This window comes from Gouania willdenowi, chromosome 14, assembly GCF_900634775.1.
Source record: "Gouania willdenowi chromosome 14, fGouWil2.1, whole genome shotgun sequence".
Taxonomy (NCBI): domain Eukaryota; kingdom Metazoa; phylum Chordata; class Actinopteri; order Blenniiformes; family Gobiesocidae; genus Gouania; species Gouania willdenowi.
Window position 1 is genome coordinate 3,521,627 of NC_041057.1, and position 13,792 is coordinate 3,535,418.

Here is a 13,792-nt window from a genome sequence, read left to right on the forward strand (position 1 = left end):
CTTTTCTGTCATTTTGTGTGCCTTTGTTGTCCGTTTGTGTATTTTTTTGACATTTTATGTGCTTTTGGAGTCATTTTTTTGAATTTTTGCTGTCTTTATATGAAATTTTTTGTGCTTTTGGAGTCATTTTGTGTATTCGGACTCATGTTTGTGTATCTTTGTTCTTTTGTGTAATTTTCTGTTATTTTGTGTGTTTGGACTCATTTTTGTGTATCTTTGTTGTGCTTTTGTGTATTTGTCTAACATTTTTGTGAATGTTTTGCTGTCCTTTTATGTCTTGTTCTGTCATTTTGTGTGTTTGGACTCATGTTTGTGTGTCTTTGTTGTCTTTTTGTGGATTCTTTAGTCATTGTGTACGTCTACTTTGGGGGGCAACACAAAATGAAACTCGGGGCCGTGTGCAGTTGCCATCGCTGCTGTAGGGAACTCAGCTTATTTAAAGAATCTTTTTCCAATGTTTTTTTTTGAACCATTATTAGTTATTTATTACCACAGTAAACCAATAACAGCAGAAAACGCATAGTAAAGGTCATAGAGGAAACAATAATAAATGAACCAAAGCCTATATAACCAGTATAGTGAGCGCTGTTCACGCCTGGTAAAGCTGAATATATTACCGGGCACTGTTTCTCTGTACAGGCTTATGAATTTTACAAATGGCAGCATTGCAGCACTTCTACGCGTCAGGAGACACTTCACTTCACTTCACCAATGACACACTTGCACATTGCACACCATTAACACACACACGTTGTGTTTGCTACTCTCGGATTCATCTCACTGCACAAAATAACTCTTAAATGACCATGTATTCATATTCTTATTGTGTTCCTAAATAATAGCATGAGTTGTTGGACTAATTGTGAGGATTCCATTGATTCAATGTCACACTGAAAAGTTACAGCGGTGAAAAAAACAGTTTAGAAGTTAGAATTCACCTTGAAAACACATTAAAATATCATCTTAATCATGGAAAAACAGCCAGGAAACTGAATATTTGTGAATTAACCTTTGCACATATGCATTAGTGAAATATCACTCACTATTATGAGACAACCTGATGGTTTTTAGAAGACTAATCATCATCTTTAGTACAACAGAAAAAGTATCTGTGGCCTGACTGGCTTCTATAATCACATGATTCTAAAACGATTATAAACAGATGAGTTTTAATGTTCAGCTCACATTATCACTGAACATATTGTGCTTTTTTCCATCAATGGAAACAATATTCTACTGCAGAGATGGGAAACATTTATCACAAGTGATCAACATTGTCAACATTCATGTCTGCATTTCTAGTAATAACCAATCTGGGCATTAACACTTGAAAAAACTAAGGGTTTTTATTAGCATTTTGTATTTTTTTTTTACTGTAATTTTGTGTCACTTTTGGGTATTTTTCCCTTATTTTTGTAGCCGTCTTTGGTGTTAATGAAGTCGTTTTGTTTTTTAAAAAAAAATTCTGCTATTTTGAGCATTTTTTGTTGTCGTCAAGTATATTTTCCTGTTATTTTCGTGTATTCTTGTTGTTTTATATAGATTGTTCAGTTATTTTTGTGTTTTTGGAATCATTTAGCGTGTTTAAGTTGTCGTATTGTATTATTTTCTGTCATTTGGCATATTTTTTGTCGTCATTTAGTATACTTTTCTGTCATTTAGGGTGTTTTTGTTGTTAGATTGTGTTTTTGTAGTAATTTTTCTGTATTTCTGTTGTCGTGTCATACATAATCCTGTAATTTTTTGTGCATTGTTGATGTCGTTTTGTTTATTTTTCCGTCATTTGGTGCATTTTTGTTGTCAGAGGAGTCCTTTTTGTGTATTTCTGTTGTCATTTTATACATTTTCCTCTTATTTTGAGCATTTTTGTTGTTTGGTATATTTTTCTTTCAATTGGTGTATTTTTGTCGTTAAATTGTGTTTTTGTAGTTATTTATGTTGTCATTTTGTATATTTTCTTGTTAATTGTATGTATTCTTGTTCTTTTATATACATTTTTCAGTTGTTTTTCAGTGGGTAATTTCATATATTTTAGTTGTCGTTTTGTATATTCAGTGTATTTTTGTTGTTAGATTGTGTTTTTGTAGTCATTTTTCTGGATTTCTGTTGTCGTTTTAAACATTTTCCTGTTATCTATGTGTATTATTGATGTCATTTTGTTTTGTTTCTTAATCATTTGGTGTATTTTTGTGCTCAAAGGAGTCCTTTTAATGTATATTTGTTATAGTTTTATACATTTTCCTGATAGTTTTTTTGTTTGTTTATCTTTTGTGTATTTGTGTAGTTGTGTGTGTGGACTTGAGTTACAGTTTGTGCATGTATGCGTGTGTTACAGTGACGCTAACGCACAGTAAATCATTTGGACCTGACGGAGAACTCCGCCGTCCCTAAAGAAAACCACTAAACGTCATGAATAATAACAGGATTCCAGAAATAGAACCAAGTCAGTCCTGATTCCCACAACACAGTGAACAACATCAGCTTCCTTTCATTTGATGGGAAAAGAATCTGCACTAGTTGTTCCCATTTCATTTTTAGAACAGCTGGTTTTCACCCATTGTTTCACATAACACACTCATAACTCACGGGTTCTCAACCTGGGGGTCGTGAGACACTGGGATGGGGTCCCCAGATTGCTTAAAAAAACTAAGAATATTTTCTGAACAATTTGAGCCCATTTTTTCTTTTTTCCTCCATTTTTTCTGCAACTACACCAAACTTATCACATTTGAACCTATTTTTTTTATCACTTTTTCTTGCCATATTTTTGCTCCTTTTAATGTATTTTTGCTAAATTACTCTAATTTCTGCCACTTCTCCATCAAATTTCAATGCCTTTTCTGCACATTTTTTCCACTTCCAATACATTTTTGCCACTTATAAACCATTTCCACCATTTTTCCCACCTAATGTCACATGTTGACCCAATATTGTCACTTTTATCCATTTTTCGCCATAATTCATGCTTATTTTTGCAAATTTAACCACATTCACAATTTGTGATGCCCATTTTTTTTCCAGTTTAAACCAATTGTTACAATATTGACACTTTGAACCCTTTTTTACCACTTTTTCTGCCTGTTTTTGCAACTTTTAACAAATTTCTATGGAGTTTAAAATCCAATTTCACCACCTTTTCCACCATTTTCAACCCACGTTATTTCTGATTAAAACAAGGATTTACATATTTAAGATAACTATATACAAGGGTGCATCAAACCCCACATAATAAAATGTGATTTTTAATATATTTCTGTCCCCAATCTAAATTTGCTCCAAAACCTAAAAAAGAAAACCAGGTAAAACATTACCCACTTCTATCATTACTTATGGGGTCCACCAAGCCAGTGAAAAAATTCAAAAGAAAAACACCAATAAAAACAGAAAATATGCATTATTTTGTTATTTTCCTGAAGAACACAAGAAAACAAAAATTACAAATTACATTAAAAATTTCTGCTCGCTCATCAATTCATCATGCTAATTGTGTAAATAGTGCCTTATTAGGCTTCAATATCCAAAACAAAGTATATAATTTATTCCAGTACAAATATTAAATGTAAAAATCGCTCATAAAAGGGCATACGTAAAAAGTGCAACCTTGATGTGGACCTTGTAAATATAATTTAATTTATCAAATATTTTGCAAGGCTTCGTATTTTGGTCATTGGAACATAATTAGACTATAGGAACAGATTGATTATTAAACATTTGATGCACCCTAACTTTATACTATGGCCCAAATAATAGTAAACTTCCTGTACAACAGTGGATATTATTCAGGTGAATAAATACATGTGGGGAAAAGGTTGAGAACCCATGACCTAGCTGACGTTTTTTACTTGATGTATTGGGTAAAGATCAGATATTCATTAGTGTCAATGTGGAAAAAGAAACTCTAGGAGAACTGGGACTCATCTATTCATTCATTTGGGTTTTAAAGTCCCTGCGATTTCATGCAAATTATGCTAAAAAAAAAAAAAAAAATCTTGCAGAGATTAGAAACGTGCAGTTTTTATGAACCCAACATTCCTGCATGAAGGAATTAATGTCATCGTGACCTGCTTAGTTCCCTTTTCTTACTGTGTGAGGGTGTCTTTGTCTTTCACTTAGTTTTCTTAAATCCTCAACCTTTAAAAGCCTCTCGTGGACGTGAAAATTAGCATTTTGCTATAGAGCAGTGTTTTAAACTGTTTGGCTTTCTTTATTATTATTACTGTTCTACAATAAGTGACTGCACATTTTATGTTATTTGTATGCGCTTTGAAAAAAATGTCTCGATTTAATTTTTTTCTTAGTTTTTTTTCTAACTTTTTTTTTTTAAATTATTTTTCTGTAACTTGTTTTTTTTTTTTTTTTTTAATTTTTAGCATTTTCTGTAACCTTTTTTTCTTTACTTTTTTTTTGCTTTTTCAATGACTTTTAAGTTTTAACTATAACCTTTTTTAAGCTTTTTCAAATTTTTAATTTATTTATTTTTTTAGCTTTTTCTATAACTTTTTGTTTTTAGCATTTTCTAGAACCTTTTTCTTTACTTTTTTTGCTTTTTCAATGACTTTTAAGTTTTAACTATAACCTTTTTTAAGCTTTTTTATTTATTCATTTATTTCACTTTTTCAATAGCTTTTTTGTTTTTAGCATTTTCTAGAACCTTTTTTTCTTTACTTTTTTTTTGCTTTTTCAATTACTTCATCTATAATCTTTTTTGAAACTTTTTTTTTTTTTTTTTTAGCTTTTTCAATAGTCTTTTTGTTTTTAGCATTTTTCTATTATTTTCTCTTTGCTTTTTCAATGACTTTTTTTTTTAAGCAATAACATTTTTCTAACCTTTTATTCATAAGCTTTTTTTTTCCTGATACAATGTCTTTGACTTCAGCAGCTTTAGGCAGGAAAATCTGTAATTCAGGAATATTGACATTTGCATTTAAAATTCTGATTTGCATATCACAACATTGTTTTCTATAATGAAACATAAATGCATTTAATGTGTAACCAAAGTCCAGCCCATGAGGGAAATCACAGCTTTAGTTGCGTGTGTGTGTGTGTGTGTGTGTGTGTGTAATGAGGTGATTGCTACAGTAATGTGTGGATGTGGCACCTTTGAGTGTGTGTTGTTTTTTTTTCTCCCTCTGGTCTCCATTAATCAGCCTTCCTCCCATGACGCACTCATTTGATTCTCATTTACACTGGAGCACAGTGTCCACACTCAGCCTCATAATGAACCACTGGTCGTGTCCTATCTGATGACTGAGGCTATACTGCGCTAGTTTATTATTAGGGGCCCAAGCCCGCGGGGCCAGGGAACCGCGTATGTAAGCATACGCGGTTCCTAGGACCAGCGGTGCTAGGAACCCTATTGTAATCGTAAGGATTATTGTCAGCCTCTGCTCACTCCTCATTAGAAGGTTTTTAAATGGCCTCGACTGAATTATTTTCTTTCTATTAATTTTCTATTTGAAGAAACATGATGTCAAGATAACACAGAAAGGATTGTGCAGCAAAGAAATGAAGCTTTATGGCTTATAAAATATCCTCCCCTCTAAAACACAATTTACTAAACGTTCTTAAAAAGAAACAGCAAAGAAAAGAAAAAAGACAACAGAATAAAGCTGTATTGTAATGAAAACAGGAGTTTTACAGTGTTCATTATATTCTATGTTATTGCTTTGACAAATTGATAGTGAATTAGGTTAGTTCTAAATGTTTTGTTTGTAGAAAGATTTATTAAGGATTTGTCAGGAGAGAGAGTTCCATAATTGGGGGCCGCAAAATTGTATAAAGCATTTATGAGGAGTAGATGTACGATAATATGGTGAATAAAAGTTCGTCCGACATCTTACTGGTTAACGGTGGATGTCATTCCCGTAGTAACCAAATAAACTACGACGACCCTAAAGCTGTGGGGACGATAACCAACATTATCTTTTTAAAAACACAAATAAAGCCTCACAGATCAATAAATCAAAGATATTTCTTTATTTTAGTCATAAAGCTTGAAATTGTTGTCGACTCCATCGTAAACACACTGGCCCTCATTCAGCAACGTAGCGTGAGAACGGGTATAAAACTTAGTGCACTTTGTGTCATATCTGACCAATCCCAGCGTATAAATGATCAGGTGTTGATAAAGCCTGCGGCTGAATTCCATCATCATTAATTTGTTTCAGAGGCCCCGCCCACTGAGATCAAACAGGAAAAGAAAGCTTTTCCAAGATGAAAACTGTTATCATCACATCTGAGGTGGAGCAAAACAAAGATGTGCTTTTTGAAGGTAGAAAAACTGGACTTAAAGAAGCGCATTTTAACGCTCTCGGATCAGCTACTGAGCAGGAGACGTCTGCCCCCCTGTGTGCGCTGAGAACAAACTTCTCAACAGAGATCCTGGAGAGAGACAGACAGACAGACAGACAGACAGACAGACAGACAGACAGACAGACAGACAGACAGACAGACAGACAGACAGACAGACAGACAGACAGACAGACAGACAGACAGACAGACAGACAGACGCACGCACGCACGCACGCACGCACGCACACACAGATATGACATTTATATTGACCAGAGTCTGCACGCTTGGATAATAAATATCAAATTAAAAATAAATAATGAAATGCTTTAAAAAAAAAGCCTTGTCTGTGTTTATTATGCTAAATTCAACCAATTTCACAGAGAAATCATCATATTAACAATTACTGCAGTGGATTTGTAAAAGTTTAAGAAACTATTTATATATAAAAGCGTGAATGAGGTCCTACTTGTTCAACACTTTACTTTCAGTCTCACTCACATCTTGCTACTGAACCACTAATCCACTCAGATTATCATATACAAGCTCAGACCTGAAGTGAGATCTGATCGTAGCGTACGAACACTTACGTCACAATTGATAAATACCGAAGCTTGCGTGAATTTGGTCGAATACACGTTGCATGCTCAAATCTGAACGTACCAAAGCTTTATAAATAAGGGCCAATGTGACTTAAACTTCTGGAAATATTTGCGCATTGCATTGTGGGATTTTGAGTCTTGTAGAAGAATGTAAACGATGGCACCAAAGAAGTATTTAGATTTCTTTATTTCTTCACCAGAAGTTGTTGTGGTTCTTTTTTTATCGTGTTGGCCGTGATATATCAACATTACAAACCCTTGTTTTGGCCCAACTTTATGAAAACAGCAGAAATGTGACTTAGTCAGAGTTTTTGGGCTCAAACTAGCTGGGTTTCCGTTACAGATTTTGGCAAAATAAAAGCGATACAGTAGTCCCTCGCTATGTCGCGGTTCATCTTTCGTGGCCTCGGTGTTTAGCAGATTTTTTTATAGTGCAATTTTGGATGCATTTTTTTTTTACAGCGTATGAACGTGTGTTGCGTTCTGCGACCTGATTGGCTAATGCTGCGTTCACCCACCAGCGACACATCCAACTGGGTGAGTTTCACTACCTGCTGAAGTGAGGAGCTGCTCTCCTTTGTCTCCTCTCATAAACATAAACCACCAGTGAAAAAAGTCGGTGTGATTAGCGGCTAATGCTAACCTAGCTCAGTGCTACAGAGAGAACTTTTACCTGCTACTACCACCTCCTCACTGATTCTTCTCCACACCTAATCCTTCCTAGTCCGGTCCTGGTTATAAAGGGCGTGTCATACAGCTCCAGGTGGTCACACACAGCTTCTACTCCATGGTTGAATGGGTGAACAGACCGGTGTCCGTGTGACGGCCTGACGCATCTCTGAATGCGTTGGGCATCAATGTCTGATCGCTAGCAGTGTGACTCTGAAGTGCTGTATGTTTGAAAAATGTTTGTTTTAAAATCTACAAACTTTGAGAGTGTTTCAACAAGAGAGAAATGTTAATTCCTGTCTGAGAAAAGTGTATAAAGTGTGTATAATAAAAAACAATAATAATAATAATAAAAAAAGCTGACTACTTCGCGGATTTTGCCTATTGCGGGTTATTTTTAGAACGTAACCCCCGCGATAAATGAGGGACTACTGTATTTCTAAATGTCGGCAACGTATAACTGCGGTTTGAACGTGTTTCCAGTGAACGTCGTTTTGGGCAGGAGTCTTCCAACTCCCATGAAATCTCATCCCACGAGACTTCGGCCCAGAAATACCGACGCTCCAAACCTCCTTATAACACTCTGTATTCCTTTGTTTCACGTCTAATGTGGCACTAAAATTTTATAAGTATAACGCTAAGAAATTCCCAGGTCTGCTCTTCTGTCCACATGTACCGCGTCATGTTTACTCGGAGAGAAGTGGTCATGTGACCAGGTACGACACGTCCTGTGACGTAAGTGTTTCCATGGCGCTTTTGCAACACATGAAAGTGCAAAAACTTGTGGTGTTTCCATGACCAGTTTTATTGTACTATTTAAATTTTGCACATTTCCGAGGGTAATGGAAACACAGCTACTGTTATTTATCGTCCCAGCAGCTTTAGGTGTTCATACAAAGAGAGGCTCCTGACCAATGTGTGTCTATATGAGACGGATCATTATAGATGACACGTGTACTTCTGTAACTGCAGCAGATGCTCGTCATGCACTTTAAAGTCTAAGTGCTCGTGTTCTCACTGATGTCAGACGGATCTTATGGCCGTGTTACCAGCATCTCTGATGTCATCAACGTCCTTCCTAGTAACAACGTATTGAACTTTGCAAATCTGAGATATTGGCGTTAAGAAGAATACACTTAATTAAGTTCATTTAATAATGTCTGTTCCAATACTTTTGCACACTTGAAAAGTGGGCGGGTTCAAACAAACTGTCCTGAGTTGTTTAACACATCGAGATGTAAATACTATGAAATAAAAGCTGGAATTCTGAACTTCATGTTTTGCTCTGAAACCCAAATGTCTTCAGTAAACAACAGAAACAAAGGAAGTGACTTTGCCGTTCCAATACTTTTGTAGGGGACTGTCTTTGTAAATATTTTTGAGACAAGTCTCTATGAAAAACACGTTTAAAACACGTGAAAATCTAAAAAATACACACGTGAAAATAAAAAAAAAAACACGTGTGGATATATTTGTGGATATTTTAGAAACAAATCTCTCTCCATAGTTTAGGATGATTTTATGTTTAATAGCCCGTGACGTTGTCTAAATAGGGAAAGATGATGAAACGCAAACAAAAACAGAAATGGTTCAAATCTGAAACATTATTATTAAAGGAAAGATCAGAGTTTCTGGTAATTAATCTATAAGACAAATCCTAACTTTGACATTTTATCCCATCATAGATGAGTCAAAACTCATCTTCTGAACTAAATATTCCATCTAAGCGAAATAAATAATCCTCTGTGGCCTTTTTAACAAAAAAAAAAAAAATCACATAAAATTACAGACAAATACACAAAACACAGCAGAAATACACAAAAACAACTCCCAAAACACACAAAATGACTAAAAAAATACACAAAATGACAGAAAAATCTACAAAATTACAACAATAATGTGCAAAGTGACTCAAAAACAGACAAAACAACGACACATAAAATGAGAGAAAAATCTACAAAATTAGTTTTAAAGCACCCAGAACTTTAAGGATAAGTAAAATACACAAAATGACTCTAAAAAAATACACAAAATGACTCTAAAAAATACACAAAAAACACAGCAAAAATAAACAAAAACACAGCAATAATACACAAAAATAACTCCCAAAACATGCAAAACGACTACAAAAATGCACAAAGTGACTCAAAAACACACAAAACAACAAAAAATACTAAAATATAAAAGAAAAATATACAAAATTTAATTAAAAGCACACAAAAAGACAGGTAAAACACACAAAATGAATCCAAATACTCAAAACAACCAAAAAACGCACACAAAATTAGAGATTTAAAAAAAAAAAATTAATTAACAAAACATCTAGACAACTACAATGAAAACAGAAAACGTTATTCCCTGTGTTAATGCTCAGACTGGTTCTTAATTCAAATGCTGACATGAATGTGCTGTAAATGCTGAAACGAAATAGAAGGAATTTTAAATGAAAAACCAGAGTTCCTGGTAATTAATTTATACTTTTACATTTGATCACATCATAGATGAGTCCAAACCCGTCTTCTGAAATTACTTTCCCATCTAAGCTAAATAAATACTCCTCTGTGACCTTTTTAAATGACATTTTGAGAGGATTGCGACGCCTCACGTCGCTGTGTTTACAGATCCTTTACCATGTGACCTTAACTCACTGTATTTAACACAGAAACAGAGGAAGTAGTGCAGGTTGCACATGAATTATACTGTAATCACTGATTAAAATGAAGACATCCTGAGCTATTTAGATCATAATCACACTCCTGGGTCCACTCCTGCTAAACGTTCTGACATCACATTGCCCAGCATGCACCAGTACATTCACACAGGTGGAAAGCGGAGCTTCAAGAGGCTGTAATTCATACTCATAAATACATTAAACTCCCATCAAAGTGCTTACATTAAGGAATGAGGATTTCTTTGGAGACAACACATCACCTTAAGTATAGACTTATGGCACATAATTGATCCGTGTAATGTACATTTAACAAGCTTAGAGCATGTTATGTCTCTGAATGAAGGTGATTAGAGTGAAGTTAACTCAATTATTATGACTGTATTTCTATCTGGAGTTACAGAAACACCAAGATTATCAATAGATATATGCACAAAGCAGGAAATAATACAGCAAATAATGTACAAGGTTTTTTTCATTATTTTATTTAAATGTAGAACTGCTTTTATTCAAATCGTATTATTTAATATAGTTTTAAGAATGTATGTTTGCTGTGGGTTTTCTTTTAAAAGGTTTACATATTTTCTTTTAACGTCGTGTTGTTTAGTGTTCGATATTTTATCCTAATTTTGCTTCTTCATTCATTTGTCAGAACAAAGAATAAAAACAAAACTACTGTAAATAAACCCAAAACACACACAAAATGAGAGTAAAAGACACAAAATGAATTTAAAAAAGCATAAAACAACAACAAAAAATGAGAGAAAACTATAGAAAATTAATTTAAAAGCGCACAAAAGGACAGATAAAATACACAAAATTAATACAAAATGATAAAAAACTATATTGTAAAAAAAACAACACAAAAACACAGTAAAAAATACACAAAAATGACTCCCAGAACAAGACCACTACAAAAATACACAAAAATTACAGAAAAATATACAAGATCACAACAAAAATGCACAAAGTGAAAAAAAAAAAACCCAATACAACAAAAAATACAGAAAGATAAGAGAAAAATCTAAAATTAAATTAAAAGCACACAGATTGGCAGGTAGAATACATAAAATGAATAAAAAAAACATGTAAAATTACAGACAAATACACAAAAACACAGCAAAAATACACAACCCACAAAAGACGACTACAAAAATACACAAAATGACAAAAACAATACACAAGATGACAACAAAAATGCACAAAGTGACTCAAAAACACACAAAACAACAACACACAAAATGAGAGAAAAATATACAAAACGAATTTAAAAGCACACAAAAGAACAGGTAACATACACAAAATTAATTTAAAAAAACACAAAAACACAACAAAAATACACAAATGACTCCCAAAACATGTAAGACGACAACAAAAATGCACAAAATTACAGAAAAATATACAAGATCACAACAAAAATGCACAAAGTGACTCAAAAACACACAATACAACAAAAAATACAGAAAGATGAGAGAAAAATATATAAAATTAAATTAAAAGCACACAAAAGGACAGGTAAAATACACAAAATGAATCCAAAAACACAAAAAACGCACACAAAATGGGAGCTTTTTTTCCTTTAAAGTAACAAAAAATCTGCAATGAAAACACAAAAACCTTTAGGTCTTTCCTGTGTTAATGCTCAGACTGGTCAGTAATTTAAATGCTGACATGAATGTGAACCACGGATCAGATACAATCACATTTTTGTGGCCCCTGGCTGTGATAAATGTGGCCCATCTCTGGTTTACTGTAAAGTATATCTGTATTTTGCTTCAAGTTTGGTATTTCTTGTTGGTTTTGTGTATTTTTTTTTGTTTGGGCAAAATTTGTGAACGGTTAATGGATGATTTGTGCATTTTTTGTTAGTTTTTTTCCCTCTTTTCATAGAAAGTGAAGAGTGTAAAATAAAAGGACTTATCGTACATATCGAGTTCTGCTCGGGATAAATTACTGTAAATAAATCATATTAGGGCTTTCTGCTGACATTCTCTAATATATATATATATATATATATATATATATAGATAATAACGGAGGTACTGCAGGAAGTGTTGAAGCACAGCAGAGGAGTCATTGCTAAGCTTTGGCAGCTGAGTGCATTGTGCTCCTGTAATCGTGTAACGTATTGATTAACAATAAGTGAGTGTGTCTGAGAGTGTGTGTGTGTGTGTGTGTGTGTTGTACCTTGACAGGAGAGATATGTGTGTGTGGCGTATAGCCGTGAATGGCCTCCATTGCGGCGAGGTTCTTGTCGCTCATGTGAAGCATCTCTGCACTTTTCCCTGGAGCCAGATGTGCTGGACTGTGCTCCAAGGGGGGCGTCTCCTCATCCTGGTACCTGTACTTCTGCACACACACACACACACACACACACACACACACACACACACAAACACACATTAGCCTTAGCAGTCTCAAAGGTTAATAACGAGTAAATTACAGGCACAGTTTGCCTCCACCAGAGCTGATTATGGAGTAAATCACAACATTCCAGGGCTTCCAAATGTCAAAAAACTGAATTCATGCTCTGAAACTGACGTTTTATTTAAAGTCAAGTGTCAACACGACACGGAAATGCCTCTCGTGAATATTTTGGGACAATTTCACACATTAACACGCTATTTTTCACCAGAAAACATGTGACTTGATGTCTAGAAAGTGCAACAAATGGATAAAATGTCCAATTCCACCCATAATGCTGTTAAAAATCCAGTTTGCTAAGTGTTACGGCTTAAGTAGTGATCATGTTATCCTGTGACTGAAAATAAATGCAGAGCTTTGTCTGAGGTGTGTTTTTAATGTGATTATTATGAATGCATTCGAATGTGAAAAGGCTCTGATACAAAGACAGGTTTATCTGATGGTGTAATAGCTGAACTGGTGATCAGTTTACCTGGTGACCGGTTTGTTTGTGGTCTGTGCAAGTCTTATAACGCAGACAAATTTGCTCCGTTTCAAATCTTCTATATTTGTGACGTCACAAGTGAAATCGGGAATCAGCGTTGCCAGATCACATTAACAATTTCTAGCCCAATCACATCTTAGAACCCGCCCATTCCAATAAAAACAGCCCAAACACGAACCACGAATCTGGCAACACCGTGTTTGTGACACAATGTGACGCAGCGGTCGGACTATCACCGTGAATGGACAATTCCTGTAATGAGATGATGATGATAAGAAATCAACGTAGCAGCTCCGGTAAGTGTTTGAAGCAGCCGACTCAGCTGCTTTAGCTGCACAGCGCACACACATCATGAAACACTGTTTTTCTGACTCACAATCACAATAGCCGCTTAAATGTCCATGTGTTTTTCTGTAATGTGCAGTTTTTTGGCTGAAAACCATAACAAGAGTGTGTGTAGCAAAAGAAAGTCGCCAGTGATCAGCTGTTGTGTGGAGTCAGCGTCAATAGACACGCCCACTCAAACAGCCTGGTTTTAGAACTAATCAGAAAGTGACTTTTCAGAGGCTAGAACTCCAGAAAACAGGTTGTTGTTGGGGTTTTTAGAACAAATGGAGATGAATGAAAAATAGCATAACATGTCCACTTTAAGTTTG

The 13,792-nt window shown here is 34.6% G+C and overlaps 1 protein-coding gene across 4 annotated transcripts in view; it reads right to left on the reverse strand.

The window, feature by feature from the left end:
* LOC114475468 (disks large homolog 4-like) overlaps window positions 1-13,792 on the reverse strand; it is a 103,943-nt gene that overhangs the window by 34,449 nt on the left and 55,702 nt on the right. For all 4 annotated transcript variants that reach the window (XM_028466295.1, XM_028466294.1, XM_028466293.1 and 1 more), the window contains exon 2: window positions 12,416-12,577. In XM_028466295.1, the coding sequence (XP_028322096.1) occupies window positions 12,416-12,577 (162 nt within the window). The remainder of the gene's footprint in view (window positions 1-12,415; window positions 12,578-13,792) is intronic.